This window comes from Passer montanus, unplaced genomic scaffold (assembly GCF_014805655.1).
Source record: "Passer montanus isolate IOZ18808 unplaced genomic scaffold, ASM1480565v1 scaffold66, whole genome shotgun sequence".
Classification (NCBI taxonomy): domain Eukaryota; kingdom Metazoa; phylum Chordata; class Aves; order Passeriformes; family Passeridae; genus Passer; species Passer montanus.
In genome coordinates this window covers 2,709,747-2,734,107 of record NW_024371704.1, presented here as the reverse complement: position 1 = coordinate 2,734,107, position 24,361 = coordinate 2,709,747, and the positions used below count along the sequence as shown (strand labels likewise).

The window sequence follows — 24,361 nt, the reverse complement described above, 5'->3', positions numbered from 1 at the left end:
CTGCATTTCAGAAGCTGCAGGTGGATATGAGCAAGGCTCCTTGGAAGTGGTACAACAGCCTGAAGTGCACTGCATTCTTCAAAGCAGTCTGTCATTTGAATGTTTCATGTCTGAAACATCAGCTATATTTTTCAAATGGTATTTTTTTCCACTGATCATGGGCTATTTAACATAAAGTGGAATGAAGTGGATGTTGTAGTCTTTATTAGCCTGATGTTAACAATATGCACCTCACAAGTAAGGGACTCTAAACTGGTCAGAAATTTGAAGAAAATTGAGGGCTGCAAAAATTTGCTTCAAGAAAAATCTTCTGACTTTTTTTAATATTCACAGAGGAACACTGACAAAGCACCAGAGTAAATCCTCTCTGAAAATCTTTGCCAATTGGCATGCACGCAGTAGGGTTTGATCCTAGCAGTGCTTCAGGAAAAGGAGCTTTTAGGATTTCATTATTCTAGTTTGTGCTGCAGCCCCACTCGTGTCAAGTGTTTCAAACTGGTAACACCTAAAAGGACAGCAGCAAAGGCATTCTTTTAATAATATGGTAAGTATATGGACAGTAAGTATTCCGTCAAAAAAAGAAAAAAGTGATTTTCATAATTTCTTGGTCTTTGACAGTGCATATGTAGGGCACCCAGTGATGCTGGAAAATGCTTCAATCCTCTACCCTGGAAAAATGCCTCCAAATGCCACATCAGCCTAATAAAGTGCAGACATCAGCTGTAGGGTATGACAATCTGTGAACTGATCAGGAAGTCTCTATCCCTGAACCTGTATTTTTTCATCTGCATTTTCATGGCCGTAGGGGTGTTTCAGAGATGGGTGTAGGGCTGGACATGGGCTGTATGCTGAGGCACATCTTCTCCTGTGCCCAGAGAGGGGCTAAGAGGAGTGAGCCTGAAGAGGGACAGTTAGTCTGTATATATATACTGAATTTACTGCCTCTTTATTCATGGGTGCATTCTCAAAATTTGGAGGAGTCTCCAGCGTTTGATGGGAGGCATCTTTTGTTTCACATGGTGCAAGGCTAGGTGCAGAGAAAGCAATGGTGGTTTATTGCTTGTGATAGTTTTTGGAGGTGTGTGTGTGTGTGGGGGGGGGTCTCTGGACTTCAGAAAAACGTTTCCTGATGTTCTGCATGGGCTCTGTTGCACGGGCTGTTAGGAGTCTCAGTATGACTTTTTGTGCTACAGTCTGGGCACTGCCCAGAACAAACCTTGTATCAGGGCTCAGGCTGAGTAAATTCAGGTAGTTTTATACCTTTGAGACTGGATCTGGGACAACTGTCTTGCTGCCTGTTACTCGCCACTGGCTCACTGAGAGATGATGGGGAGACCTTGGAATGTTGTGCCCCTTTTGATGGCCAGGACCTGCCTGGGGGTGAAGTGGCTTGCTTCAACAAATCCCTGACGAATGTCACTAAAGTCAATATTTGGTGTTGTCCCATCTGGTATCTGTAAAAGTGCTGCTTTTGCTGCATCTTTTACATCCTCTAACACAGCTCTATTGTCTGGTCTTCCAGCTTAGTGAAATGTCCCTCCCTGGCTAAATGGTCTAATGTTAAGTGTGCCCATCTTCTTGGGTATAGTCCTTTAATAGTTGTTGTAGTTGTTTTTTCCATACTCCCTCCCACAAGATGAATTCAGTGGGGGAGAGTAGGATGTGCATAAAAAGTCTCGAGTCATGGGGTGCCATAACATGGGCTGCAAACACTACATTTAGCAGGTTGTTAAAATAGGGCGAATTCCTCCCATGATCTTTTGCAGCTTTACAAATGTCTTTCATTTCCCCATGGGAGATGGATTCCCATCCTGGGTTAGCTCCCTTGCGATACCGCGCTGGTGCCACTTGAATTTTGGACACCAGTTCCCAGTCCCCTCCCTTTACTGCTGCTTCCCACATCTTCTGCCATGAGTCTTCAAATCTGGATGAGCCCTCACTCTTTTCCTCAGAAGAGGAAGTTTGCCTCTTGGCAGAAGAGCGGGTTCTTGGGCTGACCAGCATGGCCCGTTGTGTTGGGCCTGAGGTAGCCAAGGTGGCTGCCTTCCAGTCGGTGCCATGTCTGCTTACAGTGGTGTGGGAAGCGGAAAGGGCTGTGAATCAGAGGAGGTGGGGCCTGCCCTGAAGGCCTTGTATCAAAATGGTGGGATTCCAGGGTGGGATTCGGGATGTGTGGTCCAGGGTTGAGGGTCCCAATGCCAGGGGGAGGACCTGATGAAATAATGGGGCGCGAGAGTAAACTCAACATGGCGGCCCCCCTCACGAGGTGGGTGCCATTTTCTAAACCATAGCAAGGGAGATAGGATTGAGGGATAAGGGGACGTGGGTTAGGGTAGGATCCAGAGTGGTATGGCCAGTATAGCCCTGAGAAGGGGATAGAAATGAGGGGAGATGACAGATAGCAGGTGACTCACCTCTGCCTCATTGCAGGTTCCATCTCCTGTCCTGTTTTTGGGGTTAGGGACACAGGGGTTGGAATGTGAGAACTGGGGAAGTGTCAGCACAATAGGACAGGACCGGGTAATAAGTCACATGGACTCTATGCATTTACAGAAGGCTGATAATTTTCTTTATTAAGAAACCCATACTTTTATATCCTAGTTTGCTACAGGTGGACCTAATCGGTCCTCCAATCCAAACACCATCACCATTGGTTAATTAAGAAACCACTCTTTAGTAAACACATCTCCATAACACATTTTACATGTTCCCAATACCAGGTTCAGCAAGCCAAGATAAGGATTGTTTCTCTGATTCTTTGATCTTCTCACAGTCTTTCCCAGAACGATGTCTGGGAAAGTTGCCTGTTGCTCTCTGTGACCAGAGAGCTGCTGCCACAGGGAGGAACATTAGGACTTTGAACACTGCAAACAGCCCATAAATTAAATGAAAGGTAGGGTAAAATTCAGCAACTCTCAAACCCCTTGGGTTTGTAAAAAATGAAGTCTTTCCCCAACAGCATCCCAAAATGCCAAATGGCAAACAGAATCAACAGAAATGTTTGGAAATTCCTTAAATAACCAATGAACAAAAATTTTTAAACTCCCCTCATGAAAATTTTTCCCCTCTAAAATCAGAACTTTCCTGTCCCACACATGGGGGAGGCAGCTGTGGCTCAGACACTTTGTGGTGGCAGTGCCAGTGGAAAAGCTGAGAGATTATGGAATCCACGACAGGAGAAATGAACACTGCATTACTCTCAGCAAGACGGACCCAGAGAGTCCAAAACCATTCCCTCTGATCTTCCAGAATTCAAGTTGATTCTTCCTGAAGGCCATTCCAGCAGCACCAGGAGTTTGGACAGGAATAGAGCCCAGATGTGTGTGACAGGCAGCACTCTGCTGATGAAGAGTATGTAGCAAAGCCTTTGAGATGCCTGTGTTGGGAGTTCTTAGCTTTCCCATGGCTGAATCTGTACTTTATTTCAAGGCCAAGAACTTGTTGAAGCAGGGAGTGAAGGACAGAAGAGAGAGCTTTGATGAAAGGTGTGGATGGGAAAGCAGTGAAATAGAGGCAGGTTGGAGAGAGGGGCTGAATGGGACAGACATCCAGGAAGGAAAACTGGAAGTTAATAAAGGATTGGGAAACTGCTGTTTGGAATGAAACCTGCAGGAGAAGACCTGGAAGTGGACAGTGGTATGGGAAGGGTGACACTGGCAAAGTCTGCAGTGGTGGAAGCTGCAGATGGGACAACAAACAGGCCCTGGGTGAGGGACTGAAGACCATGGGGCAGTGGATGTGCAGCTGGTGCAGTAGGTACTGAGATAATCCAGACAGAGGGAATGGGAAGAATGAAATATGTTTGTTGAGCTAGGCAGTAGCCTATATGTGCAGAAGGATACCCAGTTAGGGTTATGCAGTTATCCCTGTTTTATTTGACAGCTCAGCTCCTGAGGTGTAACTGTGCACTCTAATGGCATTTCAGATAGCTCTGCATGTGTGATAGATGTTGATGCACCTCTAGACAAAGTCTGTTTTGTGACAGTTACTTGTTTTGCTCCTTTTGCATATTGGCAAATAATGCAAATTAATTTTAGTATGCTCTATCAACAAAAACAGAACAAAACTTTCTATTCCTAAACAAATGAAGTTAGGCACTACCCAGATGTGTATATTCAAGTGCCTGCCATGGCTGGATTTTGTTGCTGCCTGATAGTGATTTACTCTGTAAGTTTTGTGCCTTGAGCTTTCAGAAATACACTACTTTTCATCATGAAGCCCTGCAGAAGTCTAGCAGTAATAATTAGCAAGCCATAAAAATCGACCTGATTTGTGGGAACCACTGAAGAATGCAAGGAGACATTTCTGTTCAAGGAGCTAGGAACAAAAGCGCGTGGTTACTGACCCAGTCATGTCAGACCTAAATTTTGAGGGAATCCCAAGTGATAAGTGTTCTGCAGTCTGAATACTGCCTATTCATTCAGCCCTTCTGGCAGAGTGAATGAATCATCTTTTCAGCCAGAGACAGCCCCTCTGGGTCAGAGTGGAGGTCATTGGTAGGACATGTGTTCCAGACTGCTTGCCCTGCATGAAAAAGAAAATATACAAGACTTTGCTTGCACTGTTGGAGCTTTGAGCCTCTCAGCTATAAAACATTTATACACACTATCTCATCAGCCCTCTTAGAAGTAGTGGCTCTGGATACATAACCAGGTCCTTCTAGAAGGGCCATTTGTCTTCCTTGCTGCCCCTGTGCTGTTCCTCTTCAGGAGCACCCCTGACACAGAACATTTCTCTCAGCTGCTCTTCCTGGTGATGTCCCCCACCTGATAATTCCCTCTGTGTCACTGTAGTCACCTCCGTGCTGCCTCTGGGTTTTTAACATGAGGTGATCGAGTTGTTTCCACAGAATGAGTTGAAAATGGGCACCCCCTTTCTTCATGCAGTGAACCAGCTCCATGCAAGTGGCAAGGCATGGTCTGCAGAGCCTCTTTTGCTGCATCAGCAGAGGGATATCTGGGAGTAATGTTGTATTTCAGTTAGAAACTTATCAGACCAACAAAGCCGTTCATTTGCTAGAGCCTGTCTGATCAATAGGTGCTTTTCATTTGCAGAGCAATAGTCTGTGTCATACAATGTTTTTTCATTAGAAGTTGTTAAGCATTGTGATGCTCAGAGAGGGGATGTGGTATTTCATCACACTTCATGACCTTTAAAAATGAATGACAAGAAACCACACAATTAATTAAAGTCAATGTTAAAATATCAAACAAAGCCGCTAATCCACGTTAGAGCTACATATTATTTATGTGGTAAAAAAATTGCTTTCCCCAAAAAGGCTCTCAGATTGAGAAACCATGGGAAAAACAATGAAAGGAAAATTCAACAGTTTACTTTTGAACCTGTGTAAAATTCCATCATGCACCCCCTGCTATACATTCCATACAGCGGGAAGAATCATTGCTGGATTTTTTTGCAGGGAGCCCATCACCAGTGAGTTCTGTTTGATGCACTGTAGCTCTTTGTGGAAAGAGGATTGTTTGTTTTTTTCTTCTCTGCTTATCTTCTCCGTGCACACTTGTGTGCATTTTTGTAAACACTTATCACATTCCCTTCTTTCCCAGGATGAAGAGTTAGCATGTCTAGTCATTCCTTTCACAGAAGCTTCTCTAGGTCTTTTATCATCCTTGTTGAGCTCTTTGTACTTTTTCCAGGTCTACTTTATTTCATTTGCGATTAATAATTAATGTTTTCAGGCATCCTAAACAAGCATCAGCATTAGTGCTGCTGACAGACTTTGCAAAAGGAAATGTACAGAGAAATTCAAGATAAATCCAAGATCCAGGTTGGATCCTGGGTACCTTTCAAAAAAGACAGCAGAAGCCCTCGAGTGCATGTGTGAATATTCTGTGTCCATCAGTGCTCTGCATGACCTATTGTACCTGTTTTGCTTTTTGTGTCTTCTTGGTCTTTTAGTGTAAATCTCTGGCTGCAGTCCGTGGAAGGACACAGATAGGATATTTTCCTTGTCCAGAAAGTCACCCTGGGGGTACCTTCTGTGTGCAGTGCTAAGTATTGGAAGGAGTGTGATGATGTTGATCCTTGCAGACATGAAGGCACCTGGCTCTGATGGAAATCACCAGAACTGTGTCACTTGCATTGGGAAAATGCAGATGTTTGGCCTAAGCTCTGTGGAGTTCCTTGCTCCTTCTTTATCTGGAGCAGCTCATGCTGGCCACTGCTAATGGCGGGAGTCTAGACTGGGTGGTTTGATTAGAGATCAACCTAGCTTTCCTCCTTCCCACCATTTGTCTCTCTGTATTAAAAAACCATGCTCTGTCCCATGGCTTGGGGTTTTTCCAGACCTTTTCCTCAGTGAATGTGTTCCTCAGTCACATCTTGCCATTCTTGACAGGCTGTTCCTTCATCCAGTGCAAATTTCTTACCTTTCCCTACTCCCTGGGCCTGGGCTTGTTCAGTACCTCACACAAACTCATATTCACTCTTCATCTTATCCCAGGAGTGTGCCACTGACTTAACATTCATCAGCTCCTTGGCACTGGGTGGGAAGAAAAGGGGTGGCAGCAGAACAAGGTTAAACTCAACCTGTAGCAAGAATCAGGTAGGTGCACACACCCACAGGATCTTAGGGAAGAAACAAGTCTCTGGAATAGGTCTTTGCTGTGACAAAACCCCTGCAATTAAGATTTCAGAAAGGCTGAGAGACTCAGTGACTTGCTTTCTGCTTATGCTTTAGATACCTTAGTTTTCTAAATTCAAAACCACTAGGAATTAAAAATAAAAATTTTAAAATATCACTGTAGTTCAAGTACAGGCTGAGACATATGTACTCCTCTTTCAGTGCACAGTCCAAGAGCTCAATTGAAACTTTTGAAGGAAAAGCTTTCTCTGAAAGTGAGAGCTGAAAAATCAGTTCCTGTGGCTCCAAGTTCCTTCAATACTGTCTCTGTCCTCCCTGCCCTCTTGTCTCCTTGCCTGAACAGGCTAGAGAATGACTGCCTCCTTTATTTTCTTTTGTAGGTTGGTTGAGTAAAGATTTGGCAGGGTAAACCTATGATAAAACTATACCCCAAATATTGTGATTTTATAATCTAGAGCATTTAGAGCACAGATGATTTTGGGTATTCTCATTTTGAGATAGAGAGATTATTTTATTTGCCAGGGTATACAGTCATTGGTCATACAAGTGGGTGGCTGAGTGTGGGTGGACAGCATATTTTTAAGTCATACAAGTATAAGGGTATATTTAATTTAAAGAAGTACTTTATTTGTAACATCACTAGTTAAAAAATAGTATGAAGGGATGAAATAATCTTATCACTTCTGCTCAAGGTTTTGCAGTACAACAAACACTACTCAGGCATTCCCTAGGAAAGAAAATTCTAGCACTAGCTAATCAATGCCAAATTTGTTGTCAATATAGAAACAAGCTGAATTTGTGAATAACCTCTTTCCCAACCAGTTTTCCAAAGCTTTGTCTCCTTACTTCTATTTATTTATTTACAGTTAGAAGCTTTATGCTGCAGCTAAAGGCTTTGACTCCTGTTGGCTGTAATGGGTTCCTGGGCCCTCTAAGTTCTCCTGACCATGAAACTGAGAATCAAAGCTGCTTAAGTGAGTCTGGCTGGAGGGACCTGGGCACCAGCTTTCTTTTGCCTGATGCTCTTTTTCAGCATGAATGAACAATGTCTCTGGTAGACAGTGCAATGCTTTTACTTTACTCTGTGCCTGGCATGATTGCCTGGTGTGTCTGAATGTTAGGAAGGGAAGCTCAAAGCACTCTCAGCAACAAAATAATCTGCTGTCCTTGACCTGGGGAGGAAACTTCTTTCACACCAGCAAGAATTTTTACCCAAAGAAGCTGGAGCAGCTTGAAGATCCTTTCCTGTCATCCCCTTCATACTTCATTTTGTCATCATCATCTTTGTGGTGCTTGTTCAGTTATAGAACAATTGACCATATTCCTTTAATTCAGCATATGGAAGGACAGAATTAAGTTAGGATGGCAGCTGCATCAGGAGCTCCATCCCTGGATCCTCTTTTGGGTTCATGGCCTTGGAGAGGGTGCAGAGAGCTGTGTTTCAGAATTCTGCTATAGGCTTGTTCCCCTGCATGTATTTAGAGGGAAGAATCTGCCAGAAATTAACCCAGGACATATGTTATGCCATTTGTAGTAGCTGACATGATGATGTTCCCAAAGATAGCATCTGGGATTTTTCAAAGATTGTGTTGTAGCATGAGTAGAATTAGTTTTCAAAGGTAGGTAAGAGCTCTGAAAAATCAAAATGTGCAGACACATTTATACAGGCAGCATTTTTTGAATTATAATTAAAAGCTCACTGTTGTAGCATGAGTAGAATTAGTTTTCAAAGGTAGGTAAGACCTCTGAAAAATCAAAATGTGCAGACACATTTATACGGTAGCATTTTTTTAGTATAATTAAAAGCTCACTAAATAAAGACAAGATCATGTGTAAATGTGTCATGTGTGATGAGATCTTGGTGAAACTAGAAGAAACAAGGGTTGTGTCAATAAGTTATGTGTCCAGAGAAGGCAAGGACGTACCAGTGTAGTTAAAGTGCTTTATTCTGGGTAAATGAGATTCTGTTGTGTGTGTTTCTGCTTAGCAGATAAGTTTGTATCACCTCTGCTGAATGGTCCAGTTTGCCTCACCTGCATGAAGAGCAGCTCATCTGCAGCTGGCAGGAGCCTAGACCTGTCCTATGTGGAGGATATGCAAGTAATATATTAGCATAATTAATTATTTTCACTGCCTAATGCCAGCTGCCATCCATCCTGGAATCTCTTGAGAGAAGAGACGCAACATCAAATCGATGTGTCTTAGTAAGGTCAACGTAGGGAAAACAAACCCTTAAGATTTTCACTCCAGTCTTTTTGTGGGTTACCTTTACCAGCCCCTGTCCAAGTACAAGTGCTGATCAATTGTAACCTGAGAGCAAAGGAAGCACCTAGCTATGCAGCCTGTTTGTAGGGCCTGTGGCAAATACCCAATTTGGCTGGCACTTCTTCAAAAAACAGGTTTGGAAATGGGAGGGTGAGAATTAGTTGATTGTGCTGTGTAGTGTTTGCTGTAGTGTCCTTCTGTACCTGTGCAATAAATAAGAAGATGGTGCCTTTGTTTCAGCTGTTTATAAGCACTGAAAGTTATAATGGAATTGACAGTGGGGAGGGGAACCAAGCATTCAATATTCATCTTTGCTAGCCAGCCAAGGTTTTAGCTGCCCCAACTTGTGGAATGATGGCAGCATTGGCAGTGCTTTTAGTGTGATACCTCTGTGAGTATTTCTTGTAGTTTTACCTTGTTTTCCCTAGCCTGCAATGGCTATATCACATTGTACACTTCTTCCCTGACCAATGAAGGATTTTCCTCCTTAAATACTATTTTGAGTACTCTTGTCGTATACAGCCCATCCTGCAGCTCAGCCATGGTGTTGTCATAGATCTTCAGCTGTCTTCTTATTGAGGTTTGAAGTGACTGTGGTAAGAGAGAAATAAGAAAAAAAAGATTTCTTTTTTTGCAATCTGAATCATGTTTTGCCTATAAAATCACCTCCATAAACTAGAGGATTCCTCAGATTTTCTTAGCTTTTTGAAGATTTGTCTGTAATAAATGGGGCAAATATTTTTTAATTATTTTGGTAGGATAAAACAGACTCTAAAAGTACAAATAAGGACGGAGTTGTTGAGTGTTTATTTCATTAAGCCTTCAGTATAAACCTGAAAATCTCTGAAGTGTACCATTATTTTCCAGTTAGGCTATTGCAGTGTTTTGAAGAACAAGGGGCTTAAAAGAGGAAAGCTGTGCAGAGGGTGACAAAGTATTTGGGCTGGGAAGGGACCCACTGCTTGGTGTGCCTATGCTGAGCAATCCTGTGTATCAAGCCAGTGAGCTGAATTCCCTGTGAAAAGCCCTAAGAGGGCCATGTCTTTGAGTGTTTCCTCTGATCACACCCCAAATGCCTTCATCTGCCACAGCCCTTGGAGCTAGTGCTGTTTGTTTGTGGTGGGTTTTAATGTGCCTTCTGCATGGAGGGTGAAAAAGCTGATGGAGCCACAAATGTTGGTGAATGTTTTTCTCTGCCAGAGCTGAAGTCAGAGCCTTGGCACAGGTTGTTTAGATGGCTGCTGGCCTTCTGTTCCAGACAAGCCTGCCAACTGCAATGCCTTGTCTGAAGTGCATGGTGCCCATTTGAAATTGTGTTTGGTGGAAAAGTCAATGCAGTGTGTCTGACTCAGAGATGCTCCCCTGAGGGGAGCCCTGTTCTTGTTCAGGCCTTGTTTCAGTGACTCTCGTGGGAACAAAAAGCTCCACTGAGAAATCTTGGAGCTGCCAGGAGACTTCCTGGCTTCCCAGAAGCACTCCTTCCATCCTTCAATCCCTCCTGCTCCCTTAAGACAGGAGAGATCTGAGGCAGGATTGAGCAGACACTGCCTTTTTGTTTCCTGATCGGGAGACAGGGCTGTCATGCTGCCTCATCTTAAGATGTGCAGGATTCTATGCACTTTAATCCAGAGACACGTGTGTTTTTTTGTGTTAGCACCTTCACTAGCTGCTATGGCTGCTTTGCTGCTTTTCCCATCCTTATTGTGGACCAAATTTATCGGTAATAAGTTCTGCTGTATTTCATGTTTCAGATATCCCTTGTAGTTGTCATGGTGCTGTTGTTATGGTTACCACCTCCTTCACCAGCTAAAATATCTTTCCTGTATCCTGCAGGAAGCAATTATGATAGATAGGAGTGCAAGGGTTTGTTGAAAAGGGCTGGTGTCGAAGCAAGAAGGGATGTACAGGGATTCTTTTTATCTAGAAGTGAGCTCTAGTAGGTTTTTTTTTGGGGTGTTTTTCAGTCACAAGCTGCTAATACCATGATGTCACCATTTCAAGAGAGAAGGACACTCAGTTTTACATTTCTGGAGTTTGAGTAAGTTGATATGTAGATCCTGAGCATGGGAGTGAGGGCAGCCCTCCAAGATGGGCAAAAATATCTCAGAGAGGAACATGCAAGAGGAGTCAGCTGAGGTGCATGCAGCAGCCCAGAGAAATGAACAGCTTCCCAAGGGAGGAAGGAGTAACAGCTGAATGGCTCATTCACCTGAGCCTGTGTTCTGCCTTGGGACAGAGCTGCTTCCTGCCCGTGGAAATACAACATGCTGCATCTCATTCCTTCTGTGCAGCACCTGGGTGCACACCTGGCCAAGCAGGGTCTGCAGCTCGGCACAGAGCAGGGCTTGGTCAGATGAACATTTCTCAAAGTGAAAGCATTCCCCTTTCTTTAGGGCCTGGGCAGTTTCTGCTGTGGGATGACCCATCCTTCCCACTTGCCAGGCTCCACTGGTGTCCAGCTCACCTGCTGGGAGCTCTGAGAAGGATAAATCTCTGCTGTCACAGGCCTGGACACTGTGCAGGAAGGATCAGAGGACTTGTCTCTGCTGTGCCAGTGCTGCAGATCTGATCCACTGCTTTTGAGGCTGCAGCCATCCCTCCTTCTCAGCTCTGCCAGGCAGGCAGATTGTGGAAAAAACAATTTCTCATTTTCTTCATCTTCCCACAGTAAGCTTCTTGTTCAGCCTCTGGTGCAGGCATCATCCATTATTTTCACCTGTTTTGTAGTCCAAGGTGCAATCAAAAGAATTGTCTACAGAGACTGTATGGCTGTTGACTAACTGCAGGGTGGAAATGAAAAAGCCTTTAAAGCCCACCAAATGCTAGTACAAATGTGAGGAGATGAACACTGCCTGCATTTTTAAGGGATGCATGATGGTGTTTAAAGGGATAGTCTTGCTTCTACTGTTGATAAAGAGGGACTAGCTGAAAGCTAATAATTCAAGCAGTGGACAAGGAAGAAATAAATCATATTTGTTCTAAAATGTCAGAGAAATTTGTTCATTGTTTATTCAGCTAGAGAGGAGAGTGGAGTAAAGTGGAGAGAATGTATAATTCTCTCTAATAATATTCCATATTACTGCAATTACAGCACTTTGGCATTTAGCATCAAGTGTCGCTTTGGTTAATTGATTTGTGGCTCACATCTGAAAATAGTCATATTAATTTGAGAAATGTTTCTTAGCTGAAATGCAGGAGTGAAATAGCATCCAAAATTGGCCTTTTTGTTTTGTGGATATGTGGAGAGTCCATGAAGACAACAGCATTGGTAAGGTTTGTGTACTACAGCCTGAGCTTTTGATGGTAGCAGGAGGTTATTGGAACTTATCCATCTGAATTTCCCACCTTCTGCCTCTTGTTTCTATTCCAGCCTCCTGATACCTCCCTGCTTTCCTTGGCTCTTCTAGATGTAAGTTGTTAGTAAGTTAAATTTACTGGAAAATTCCATTGAGACCTTTTAAATCACCGTGCCTAGTATTTAATATTTAGATTCATCATCCCTGTTGGACAGTTGGTGTGTGGTTATGAAATTTCTTTTGTTGTGTCATTTACTAGTGTAAGTTCAATTGCACCCTATTTGTGTACAGTGTAACTCATTTTGAAGATATCTTAATTTCTTCTTTAATTCTTGGTGCTCTTCTTTCTGCAAAAAAATTACAAATATGTCACTTCATTAATTTATTTTCTCTGAAAGAAATTCTCTGAATTTCTTAAATTTCTTTAAAAAAATCTCTTGTAGGCAGTCTGGTTGAGGAGTTTTGGAAGCCCTGGATACCTGAGGTCTTTAGCCATATCTGTGCACTCCAGATTGTGGAGAAATCCCCTCCCTCTTTTGGCTCTTGACTTGGAAGCAGCTGCAACTCTGGGCAACTGACTCAGTGCTCTGGTGAATCTGAGCTAAATTGCCCTCCGGAACCAGGATTTGGTCCTGGAGCCATACACTGGGCACATCCCCTCTTCTTCCCACTGTGCTCAGGATCTGGCCATACACCCTGCCAGAAAACCTGTTTGGTTTTCTTTCTTTTAGAGAGTGTATTGTCTCTCCCTTCAGGAACCTCCAGTGATAATTTTTTGCCTGAGCTAGAATTGTAGCTCTTCTTCCATGTATCCAGGTGGCTGTTTCTCTTACTTGATGAATTAGCTTCCCTGAAATTAAATATCCTAATTTCACTCTGAACGGGCTCATAGATACAAGATCAGGTAAAAACATGGCTTCAAAGAGGAAGGCAGTCTATTTGCAAAAGTCTTCAGTATTGGCCTAATTCTGTTGTCTTAACAAGTAAGAAATTTATCGAAAATTCATCTGTTTATATGCAAAGGCAGTGTTAATATAATACTGAGATGATTCTGGACAGTTAGCATGACAGGAAATTTAAATCGGCATTATCCTGGGTTTTGCATATCATGGCCTCGTGCTGTATTACTGTGGGTGATTTGCTATGCACAGAGTTCAAAGCATTCAGGCTTGGTTCAACCCAGCCACGGCAGCAGGAGCTGGTGTCACATGAAAGAGCAGACGGATTAATAAATATGTGTAGAGAGCCTGCAAAAGGAGGAGGCAACTGCAGAGTCAGACCCCATATCCCCCATGAGATTTGTCCCTCTGTGTTTAAGTATTTTCTGTCTCTGTACAGTTCCCAAATGGCTGAAAAAGCTGGGGGGGTTCGTTTTTATCATAGTTTCTCCTCCAGGTTATAGTTCAGAAGACAAGATGTCCAGCTCAGATCCACAATGCTGTCCCCTCAGTGCGCTGCCTGAGTTACAACAGCATGAACTTAAGGTCCGTCAAGGACCAAGGATCTCTTCACTGCTGCTGCCAGTGGAGCAGGATCTCTTCAGACAAGCAGTGGCTTCAGCAGTGTCCTTCATGTCACTGTGGACAGGGAAAGCCTTTTTGGGAGGGCTGTGCATGGCCCGTGGGTGTGGCTCAGTATCACTGATGTGATCCCTCTGGAAGGAGGGGACATTTCCCACCCCAGTCCTATGCTGATAGGTGGCCTTGATCAGACTTCAGGGTGAGGAACATCCTGAGGGAGGAGTGTTCCTGTGCTGTGTGGCTACCACAGCCTGCCCCGTGGCTTGTGGGCATGGTGTGGGCCAGAATGGCTTTGGAGTGAGGGGCTGTGCTGGTGGGTGGGTGCAACTTGAGCTCCACTGCCCTTTCTGCTGTGGTCAAGCACCTCCTTGGTCATGCCCTCACTACCACTAACCTTCACAAAGAGTGAGAACTTGCTGTAAGACTGCTGCTGTGGTCTGAGCACCAGACTGTGGTGCTCTGTGGTCCCTGACCTACCACTAACCTTCACAAAGAGTGAGAACTTGCTGTAAGACTGCTGCTGTGTATTCCCTGATGAAGCAGTTCTGTTGTAATGGTTAGCAAAGGAAGGCTCGTACAGGTCCAAATCAATTTGAACTAAAACAGCATGACATTTTGGAGGATTGGCTGTGCCTTCTTATCTATGTCTTTTTAAAAGCTTTCGTTGCAGCTTATGCAAAGAATAAGAAACTCGTGGTAAAAAGAGGGACTTTTTGCTTCTCTGAAGAACAGTGTTTCCCTAGGTTGTCCAAATTATTCCAGACTTTTTCTTGTTACATAGCTATGACTATTTAAATTCTGCTATATTGTCTGGCCACATTAGTATTTCTGTCAATATTTACATTACCTGATTAATTTAATTCCATTGTATGCTAATGAAATGAAAGAAAAACAGCTCACTTGATGGTGCAGAGCACACCTGTGTATTCTGGATTTTAACCCAAGCTGTGGATGAATCACAGCACACAGCAGATAGTCATTGCTAAATTGCTGAGTACAAAGATGCATTGTGTGACTCACTCGCTGTTTCTCTCCTACCATTATAAACCCTGAGAGCACTTGATGAATAACAGAGAGGCAAGAATGAATTCATCCATGCTTTACTCTGTAACCATCTTTTATAAATACTGAGCCAAATTCTGCCTCCAGATACACGCAGCTCGCATTGAAGTCTGCCCACTGTATTTATTTTTAAAGATAAAAGCACTTTTGTTATTTTCACTGGGGACTTCTGTGACACAGTCCATTGTGAGGATGTGAATATCCTTCCTCAAGAGCTTCAAGTGAGGCAGGGAGTGTCTGCCTGGAACCAGGAAGAATACTTCATGGATAATAGCTACCAAACTGTGGTGCTGGAATAGAACCATTACATTTGTCCCAGTGATTTTCAGAGCCACATTCCCTACACTTGGCTCTTTCATAACCCTCCATGTCCTGCTGTGGCTCTGGGCTCCTCTCATGGGTGACCAGGGGCTGAACTGGTGAAGCTGGTGGCAGGTTCATCCTGCTCCTGGGTCTTGCTTTCAGCTTCAAAGCACACTGGGTTGGTGAGGGAGCCTTGAGTTAGGGCTTGGGCTTTTTCTTTGGTTGTTTTATCTGGTTTTTTTGTAGTTTTTTCCTGAGCTTCCCCAAGGGACATGAGAATTGCCTCCTTTTTTTCCCCAGTACAGAATTTGTTCTGCCTTCATATCCCAAACAGTGATGGCTTTGAGTTGTGCTGCACATTGCTGTAAAAAGGGAGACATTTGTCCCATGGCCTGTTTTGGAAAGGTTCTGGTGAGAAAATGTTCCAGAATCATGCACTAAACAGATCTAGAGGCAGAGGTATATTTTCTTTTGTTTGTAGGAAGGGGTTTTTGCCCATCTTGGGCTGGTATGATGTGAGATGGCTGCCTTAAAGCTCTGTCTGTACAGGCAGAATGTCTCCCTGTTCAGTGTCCCATTCTGGTAACAGAGGTGGGGAAAGCAAAGGGATGTGGAACGTGTTCACTCTTTTCTTACCTCTGGTTGACTGAGGCTTGTCTCCTCTCTTTGTGATACTGCTCATCCCATCATTTTCAGTACAGCTCAAAGGAAAACCTGGGCTGCAAGTTTCACCAGCTCCTTCAGTCTGTATGCAGTTAGTTACCTCCAGGGAATGATGCTGGGTCAGGGTGAGAGCAGGCAGACACTTTGTAAAACAACGTGATTTCACCATGAGGCAGAAGAGTTATTAGTCCTTTTTGATGTGGAACTCCAGTTTGAGTCACATATTGTGAATGAAATCTAATTTTGTGATTCACCATAGTTTTTTAAAAACCTACAGCAGCTCTGAAAGCCGTTATTAATAAATTATAATGTCTGATCAGAAAGAGGTCAAATTATCAATTATGAATGATTATCTGGCAAACAGCCTTTTCTCATGTTTAGAGGTTTTCTTCAAACTGACCTGACATTATGAAAACTAGTTTCTTTTTCTGGTTTGTTTTTCTTAAATATCTTCAGAATACATGCACTATCTAGTTTGTGCTGCCTTTTCTAGACTGCTCAGCCTCTGTCGTATGTGGCTGGTCAACTGCATTCAGCTCACTGCTTTTATGTTATTTTCTCCCAGGGAAAAAAAAAAGGAGGTGGCAAGAGCTTTTGGAAAAGGCCTGCTGGTTTCCACTTTGAAGTAGCTAAGTCAGGGCAGGTCGCCTTCTCCTCTGCAGAGGCTACTGTATCATCAAAACATGATTATGATTTATTGCCTCACTAGGTTTACATATTGAGGAGCTCCTGCTGCATTTATCTGTGAGGAATAGCCAAGTGCTATGGCTTATGCAGTGGCTTCTCCTTGGCTTGGACAAATGAGATCTAACTAACAGGAGTGAAATAGCAAATAATGATTAGTTTTATTTCTGTACAAATACTGACAGTCAAAAGAGAATGCACATGCTTGTGTGAGAAACAAACTGTTCCCCACAGTCTGTTTCGGACAAAAGGCTTGTGCAAATGTGTGTGAATGTTCACATGACAGCAAGTAAAAGGGCATTTAACTGGGGTCAACAGCATGGATGTTCAGGAACCCAGTGCACATTCCCAGACTTGGCTTCTGTCATGACAAACAGCAGATTGCACGTGCTGGGGAGGCCATGTCACCTTGTGTCACCTTGCAGCCCCTCAGTGCAGCAGCAGCTTCACTTGTAGCAGTTGTGGCATTCTTCCTTCTTTGCCCTGGGAACAGGTCGTGGCACTGTGGTGACAGACTCACTTCTTGTTAATTGGGTTGATATTTTAACTGTAATTAATGCGTTAAAATCAGATTAATGAACGGGCAGCCATCAAGAAAATGGTGCTAATAATTGCAAGGCATGTGAGAGTCAGGGAGGACTTGACCCATAATTTTTACTGCTGGTGGTTTCTTTTGGGTTTAAATCAGTTCACTCACGGCTAGGACAAACAAACAGAGACAATTCTTTCCTCTGCTGGGTTGAATTTACCAGCAGCACTGCTGGTGACGTGCTTGTGCTGACAGTGAGGGACACAGTCACCCACCTGGAGCTGATCTCTCCTGCTCATGTCGTTACAGGCCACGCGGTGAAGGCAAGCAGCCATGGCTGAGGATAGGAAAGACGAAGCCAAGGCACCACACTGGACTTCAGGTCAGCTAACAGAGGCTTCTTCACACCCACATTCACCTGAAATTAAGGATCAGGGTGGCGCAAGCGCTGGACTGGTCAGAAGTGCCAATGGATTTCCGTACCGGGAGGATGAGGAGCTGAGGCTGGGCAGCCACGAGCAGCCAGGGACGTATGCTCAGACCAAAGAGAATGGGATCAACGGAGAGTTGTCATCAGGGAACAGGGAGACTGCAGGTAATGCACCTCGATGCCCTGCTGCAGAGCACGGGGCTCTGCAGAGCCCTGGGGGTTTCTCCAAGAGGAGATGTTAGGTGGAGATGCTGACATGAGGAGGGTGTATGTGCTTTGGAGGGCACTAGCTCTTCACTGCAAGGACTGCATCTTCACCCAGATACACACTCAGGATTCTGGGCAGGGCTCTGAGAAGGCTTCAGGAAAGGCCTTCCTTGTAAATGAGACAGGGTCACCCATCAAGGGATGTGGCAGCAGACTGGTGCAGAGCAGCTGCTTGGGTCCTCTGGGCTACCAGGGAGTAGGAATCTGCCCAACTGTTGTGCATGGAGGGCTCGTGCATTTGTGTGTGCAGGAGGGATGGATTCTCCTGTTATTGCTCACAAGTAGCAAGACCTTCTTGAAACCATGTACTGTTGGCAAAATAATGCATTGCTCATTCTGGCTGGGAACACCACAATTCAGTATCAGCATTTATTCATCCTTGCCCAGCCATATTTCACTGGATGCTCACTGGGACTTAGTCTATTTGTAAACTATGTAAGGTTTTTAGAATTCAGCTTGTTATTTGCAGGAAAAAAAAAAAAGAGTGTGACTGTGTCAAAATGAAATATGCAAAGCAAGTTTCCTGTTTTAGAAGTAAATGCTAATTATCTTTGTGCAGAGTTCCCACTCCAAACCCCAAAAGCACAGTGCAAGAAGAATTTCTCTTGTACAGACACAACTGCCCTTGATGCATCCATTCATGCATGCTAAAGAGATCTTTCTAGCAACGTTTTTTTGGCTGTTGACAGCATTTGGAGATGCTATCCATAATTTCTCAGAGGCTGGAGAATTTTAAGGCTCCTGGACCATACAGTGATTTCATAAGCAATTGTGCTGGAAATGGAGATATCTGCTAAAAGTAAATGTGTTTGTTTTTTAAGTCTCTTCTTGCAGATTGGCTTTCAAATTTTGGCCAAGGTAAAAGGAATCAGGTGAACACAGTGTACATGACTGGGGAGATGATAACGAGGTCTTGTCTCTTTGCTCTAACCCAGCTTTATTCTGTGTTTAGCCAGCAAACAGAGACTGAGTGTGTGTCTCATCTTTGCCACAGATTTGTCACCCCATGTTGGACAAGTCCCCCCATATATTTGCAAAAGTTGGGATCACAGGATGAAGAGGAGTCTGCTACCCTTAGAAAGCGAGGGGAGAAATGCTTTTCTCAGGCTCTCTAAAGCTCAAGTTCTGAATGCTGGTCACAGAGAGATCCAAACATTTAATTGAGTTTGCAGCTAATGGGTGACAGGAGGAAGAAAACCACTGCTGGCCATCAGCAGGCATTACAGTAATGCCTTTTTGTGTTGCTTTTTGAGGCAAGGGCTTAAAAGCAGAACAAGACAAAATGAGGAAGCATGTTCTAGGACATGCAGTAGTGCTGGGGACACGGAACAAGATTACTCTTCATCCAGGTGAAGTTTGCTTCAGTCACCACTTTGTGGCCTCATTTCCTCCTTCCCTGCAGTTTTCTCACTGTCTGCTCACACTCTGAGATCTCTGCTGTGGAGACTTACTGTCAATAAGTACAGCTTTTGTTTGGGAGTCTTAATATAGCTTATCTCATGACATCTTTGTCCTTGAGCACTGGAAAAGTCCCTAGAGCTGCTTGCCTTCATGCCTGAATTCCTGGCTCTGGAAACTTGTGCACTGCATACTCATGCACTGGCTAAGCCCACATTTAATCAGGGCAATGTAAACCTTTGTAGGATACTTAAGATATATTTCTTTCAATATTTTTTCTCTTTTTGAAGGAGAAACCAGTTAGCAACTTACTGTAGTTATAGAAAGGAACCAGAGTGTGTTTTGCCCCTTCAAACTAGTATTTACTAGCTGGATGTGCTAAATGCAATGTGGGGCAGGGCTTCTAGATTTTTGATGTTCACTTCATAATTTGATCTTGAAATTAGGATTGTAATTCACCACAAAATTTAGTTGTCTTTGCTGTGTTTGTCTGTTTGCAAATTGTAACTTCAGCGGGGCACTGCATCAGGTAGGGTTTTTAAATGCCACTCTGGTACACATAATTATCAATAATGTGAATCATTCAATCATTTGTAGTAGCTTACTGACTCCAAACATCTGAGGAGAAAGTGCACAGGAAGCCACGGTCGATGGAGATAATGAATCAAGCTGTGGGTTTGAGTAGATATACAGGGGTTGTATTTTTTCTGGTACAAGTCCAGCACTGTAACCTAGGAAAATCTTTGGCTTCTCAGCCTTCATGTTGGAGTCTGTAAATTCCCAGGAACTGCCACAATGTTATGCACAGCAGAGCACTGGTTCAAACAGGGATTTCCCAGGCAGCTGTCCATCACCCAATCCCTGGTGCATTTTGAGGTGTTTCTCCTGAGGGAGGGTTGCTGCATCTGGCTGACCCAGGAGCTGGGATTTAGCCACAAAATGGCCCTCTCCTAGGGAGAGGTGCTCTGTAGCAGGGCAATTGACCCTTCAAGGCACAGCAAAGCAGCAGGACACCCATGCACAGGACTTGTGCTGTAAAATCAGAGGGCTGTGGGTTAAGGGAAAAGTTAGGATAAGGCCACCAGGACAAAGACACCTTATGCCCACAGTGATGCAGAGGCAAGGAATGGTAGTGGGGGAGGAAGTGACAGTTCTTCCTGAAACACATCCAATCCATCACTACAAGTGACATTTTTAGGTTTGCACAGTTAAAATTTGCCTTTGTGTATATATATCTCAGTGTCTAAGAGTTACTGAGTCTGACCTCAGTGTTTGGAATCCTCTGAATCTGGCTGTTGTATTGCCTTTGATTGATCAGTCTCAGCATCGTGCTGGTAATGGCTGCATGATGGAGATACATCAATGCCCTCCTTTCAAAGGGACCGATGGGAACGTGGCAGAGTGCACAGAGCTGTGGGCACAGCAGCCTCAGGGCCTGATCCAGCAGCCACCCAAGTCAAAGGCTGATACGTGCAAGAGAACAGGCTGGGGTTTTTTGGCATAGCACACAGGAAGCTGTTGGGGTGTGATATAAGTGTGGGGGCAAAGCACGTATTTCTTTTTGTATGCATGTTGTGGATAAAGGTTTGGATATGTACTTGGGCTGATGCCTTGTGAAGGCTGACCTAGAACAGAGGCTAGATGGAGTTAAAGAATAAAGTAGGGGTTTATTAAAGTAGGGATTTATTGCCCCCTACCTTGGGCAGCACAAGAGCCCAGCCAGGGCTACACCCAAGATGAACCAAAATGGTCACAAAATGGACAAACCGGTAAGAAGGTCTCTCACTTTTGTAAGTTCTGGTCCGTCTGCATATTGGAGTTAATTGTCCAATTACAGCTTTAGCCCATGAAGTCCCATCCTTCTTGTTTTTCTCTCTTTAGTCCGTGTTGTTCATGCTCTTGAGCCTGAAAATCGGATCATTTGTCCTTGGTCCCCAGCTAGAGAAGGAATTGTTTTGTCTCCCTACTCTGTGAAGGGAGCTCACCATCACCTCATATGAAGCTCAGAATTACACACTAAAGCAGTACAGAATCTGAAAAGTATTAAAGCTAAAACCTGAGGCATCATTTCCCCCCTTTAGAGGCTTGACAAGGCCTTTACCTTGTTGAGTCTCTATTCTAAATATTTACTAAAAATAGGTATGTAATAACAGATAAGTATCTAAGATAAGTATCTATCTACCTCTGGCAGACCAGCTGAGCCCTCTGCTTCTGCCAGACACAAATCCCACACTGTTCTGGAGGTGCTCCTAAAGATACCTTGCCTTTGGTGCAGTCTGCAGCATCCCACAGCCTGAGACCACCAAGTTTTGATGTGTTCTCCCTGCTTCATGCCTGTCCACGTCCCTTCTCACTTGCACACACAGAGCATCTTTGGTGGAGACCATGGAATTATTAAGAGTGGAGAATGAGACCTGTAGGCTTTGTCAAGCCCAACATTTTCATGTTGTGTGAAATGTGATGCAAAGGGAGATGACAGTATAATCCTCAGAAACTCACTCTGCAGTGGGCTGACAAGGAAAGCTTTGGATTGAATGCAGTGGTAGAGCACAGGATGTGCCTGACACAGTGAAACATGGGAGTTGCAGCCTTTTCTTTGCTCACTGGAAAGTTGTGGTCAGCTAACGGGGAGGAAGCTGCGAGGAGGACAATAGATATGCTGCAGCATTCTCTGGGAACCAGCAGTTCAATGTAATCCATTTTATTTGAATTGCAAGAACATTAAGCTACAAAGGTTTGGCTTTTTGCACTTAAAATGCATCTGTTTTTTCAGTAATGCAGTAACTAACCTGTCAGATTTATATAATTAGGGATAATAGTGGTGGACTTTGTGAAGCATCTTCTGCAATATGTCTTTATATACACTGACTCAACTGATTAAGTGCTTTCTTCATTATATGCCAAATTCAGATTTGTAATTGGAGGGGGGTTGGATTACCCACACTGTTATTTGATGAATTATTTTTTTGACAGATGAAGGGAAAGCATTTCCTGAAATCCTATTACCAGAGCCTCAGGACAGTGTCTGTGTCCTGGTGGCAGACAGTGTTAAGGACAGTAACATGTCATACCAGGGTGACAAAATGTAGCCCTTCATTAACTCACAGGGAACCCAAACCATGTGGGATGCAAAGGGACTGTGGTAAGCTGCAGCAAGTTCCCTGACATGGCACAGCAATCCCACTGCAGGCTGGACACTTTTGGTTCTGGGATCACAAGGAAGGTGGGTAAGAGGCAGGAAACAACTGAAGAGAAAACTGGGGGAGGGACAAACCACATTACAACTTGGAATGTAGTTTATCCTAATTCAGCCCTTTGTTTCAGGCTTTGGAAAGCTGGACTAAATGGGCATCTGGAACAGACTTATGACATCTACTCTTTTAAACAAGCATATTTCTATAAGGTGCAGGGAATGCGAGTCTGAAAGACTGCCCCATAACAGCAAGTAGTGCTTGAGAAGAATCCCTTTAGGTTAGCTATGCAAAAAAACCCCAAAAATGTGTTGAAGGCAGGAATTGTGCTTGTTTCAGCCTCCTGCTGTGTGTCAAGGAAACAATCTGTATCCCATTCTCTTCCATAACCTTGCCTTCTAGTAGCCAGTCTCCAGGTAAAGAGGATCTTGTTCACAGCCCACACCAGTACAGCACTGCTAGAAAATCACCAAGGTGATTAAAAAATCACCGTGGTGCTTTGTTGTGCAGGCTGAGGGCCCTCAGCCCCTCTGGACTGGCCTGGAGCAGAATGCCAGCTCCGTGTTTGGGGTCACTAAATGCAACAACAGCCTTTTCAGGCTGAAATGCACTAGAGCCATAGTCTGCTCCCATGGTGTGCTAGTGGTTTGTTCCCTCCTCTAGTGACATCTCATTTAATCTCCTTTTCCTTCCTCTCTCTCTTGCCATACAAGTGGTAATATTCTGATGGCACTGGCAGCAGACACACAAACAGGCCTTCTTTGTGTGGAGGCATTTTTGTTTTTTCCAACAGGACTGCTTTTGTCGGAGCTTTGCTTTTCATTTGGCTGTTTGCACTGGCTGTCCTGCTGCTGGCCAAGTCCTTGTGGAGCTGTAAGCCCCCCTGATAAGCTCCATGAATGCCTGTTTCCCAAAGGAGCCCCCCAGCCTTGTTGTCAGATGTGCATTTTCAGCAAGCAGCACATCTTGAGCAATGCAGGCAAAATGCACAGAAGGATGCAAAATCAATGACATTCAGAGCTGAATGTGACTGCTGGGTTTGTCCCATTTCTGTTATTTATTTTACAGAGTGGAAGAAGGTATCTTACTATGTCATTGATGGCTCCTATGGGAAAGAAGCTGTTAATTAGGCATTTTGATCTCCCTCCCCTTGCCCAGGAAATGTGACAGTAATTACTGTACACTGTCATTTCTGCCAATTTAGATACAGGCAAACATACCAGGCGTCTGAAACTTTTCTGCTCTGTGTTAAGTGTAGTACAGGTGTCATTTTCTGGGACACATTATTGGAATATTGTAGACATATTCAAAGTGTGTTGCTGAAGACTGTGTGGGTGGGGGCAACAGAACCTCTCTGGGGAACTTGGAGAAAATACTGGGGATTTTACTATTCTCAGTTAACCTTGCTATAGAGGAATAAAGGCACAGAAATTCCATCTTTTCACATTCCCTACCCACAGCTATCTTCTCCCTGACTCTTAAAATATTCAATAAATACTGTATAGACCAGTCTCTGTGGGTTTTTCTGTGGCTGGCCCTATCAGTCAATCCAGTAAGATGTTGTTTCTTGTCCAGTCATAACCTCTCTAAGGGGCTGGCTTTGCCCTCCCACCTCCTCGTAGGGCTTCACAAATCAGTCAGTGATTGACATGTCTTGGTAGGAGCTGGAGGGTCTGGCACAGTTGTGGGCAGAATGCAAAAATTACTGTCTGAAAGGGAGCAGGGTGAGATAACCTGGTGTGTAGTGCTGTTATTTCCCATGGCTGGAGTCAGCCATGTAGAGAACATCAGCCATCAGGCTTTTTTAACCCTGAGCTCCTCTGGGAGTGTGTGGTTCAGATCTGCTTTTGAAAACTGTATCTCAAGTAACACCATCAGAGCCAAGTGCTGCATTGAACTGCATCAGTGCTGCATTTGGCCAAGGGAAGGCATCCAGCAGCCGTTTCCTTTGGGCTCCCTCTTGGTGTTTCAATTCACTTTGGTTTTCCTCGTTACAATAGAAGCATTGCAAAAGCAGCTGTGCTTCCTTAAGAAGTGAGAGCAGAGTGCCTGTGAGCGTGTTGGCTTGGCAACCAGCACGCACTTGATGCTGTCAGTGCTCCCAGAAAACATAATCTATAACCTCAGAGATGTAACAAGGAACAACAAGGCT

General features: G+C 44.0%; 1 protein-coding gene across 44 annotated transcripts in view; it reads left to right on the top strand.

Annotated features, from left to right (window-relative positions):
- The window catches only part of MAP2 (microtubule associated protein 2), a 225,864-nt gene that overhangs the window by 137,698 nt on the left and 63,805 nt on the right, over positions 1 to 24,361 (top strand). For 39 of the 44 annotated variants that reach the window (XM_039728589.1, XM_039728612.1, XM_039728608.1 and 36 more), the window contains one exon: positions 17,233 to 17,518. The exons of 1 other annotated variant lie outside the window; for it this stretch is intronic. In XM_039728589.1, the coding sequence (XP_039584523.1) occupies positions 17,257 to 17,518 (262 nt within the window). In that variant the 5' untranslated portion in view covers positions 17,233 to 17,256. The remainder of the gene's footprint in view (positions 1 to 17,232; positions 17,519 to 24,361) is intronic. 4 more of the 44 variants (XM_039728620.1, XM_039728618.1, XM_039728619.1 and 1 more) reach the window with 1 other exon arrangement.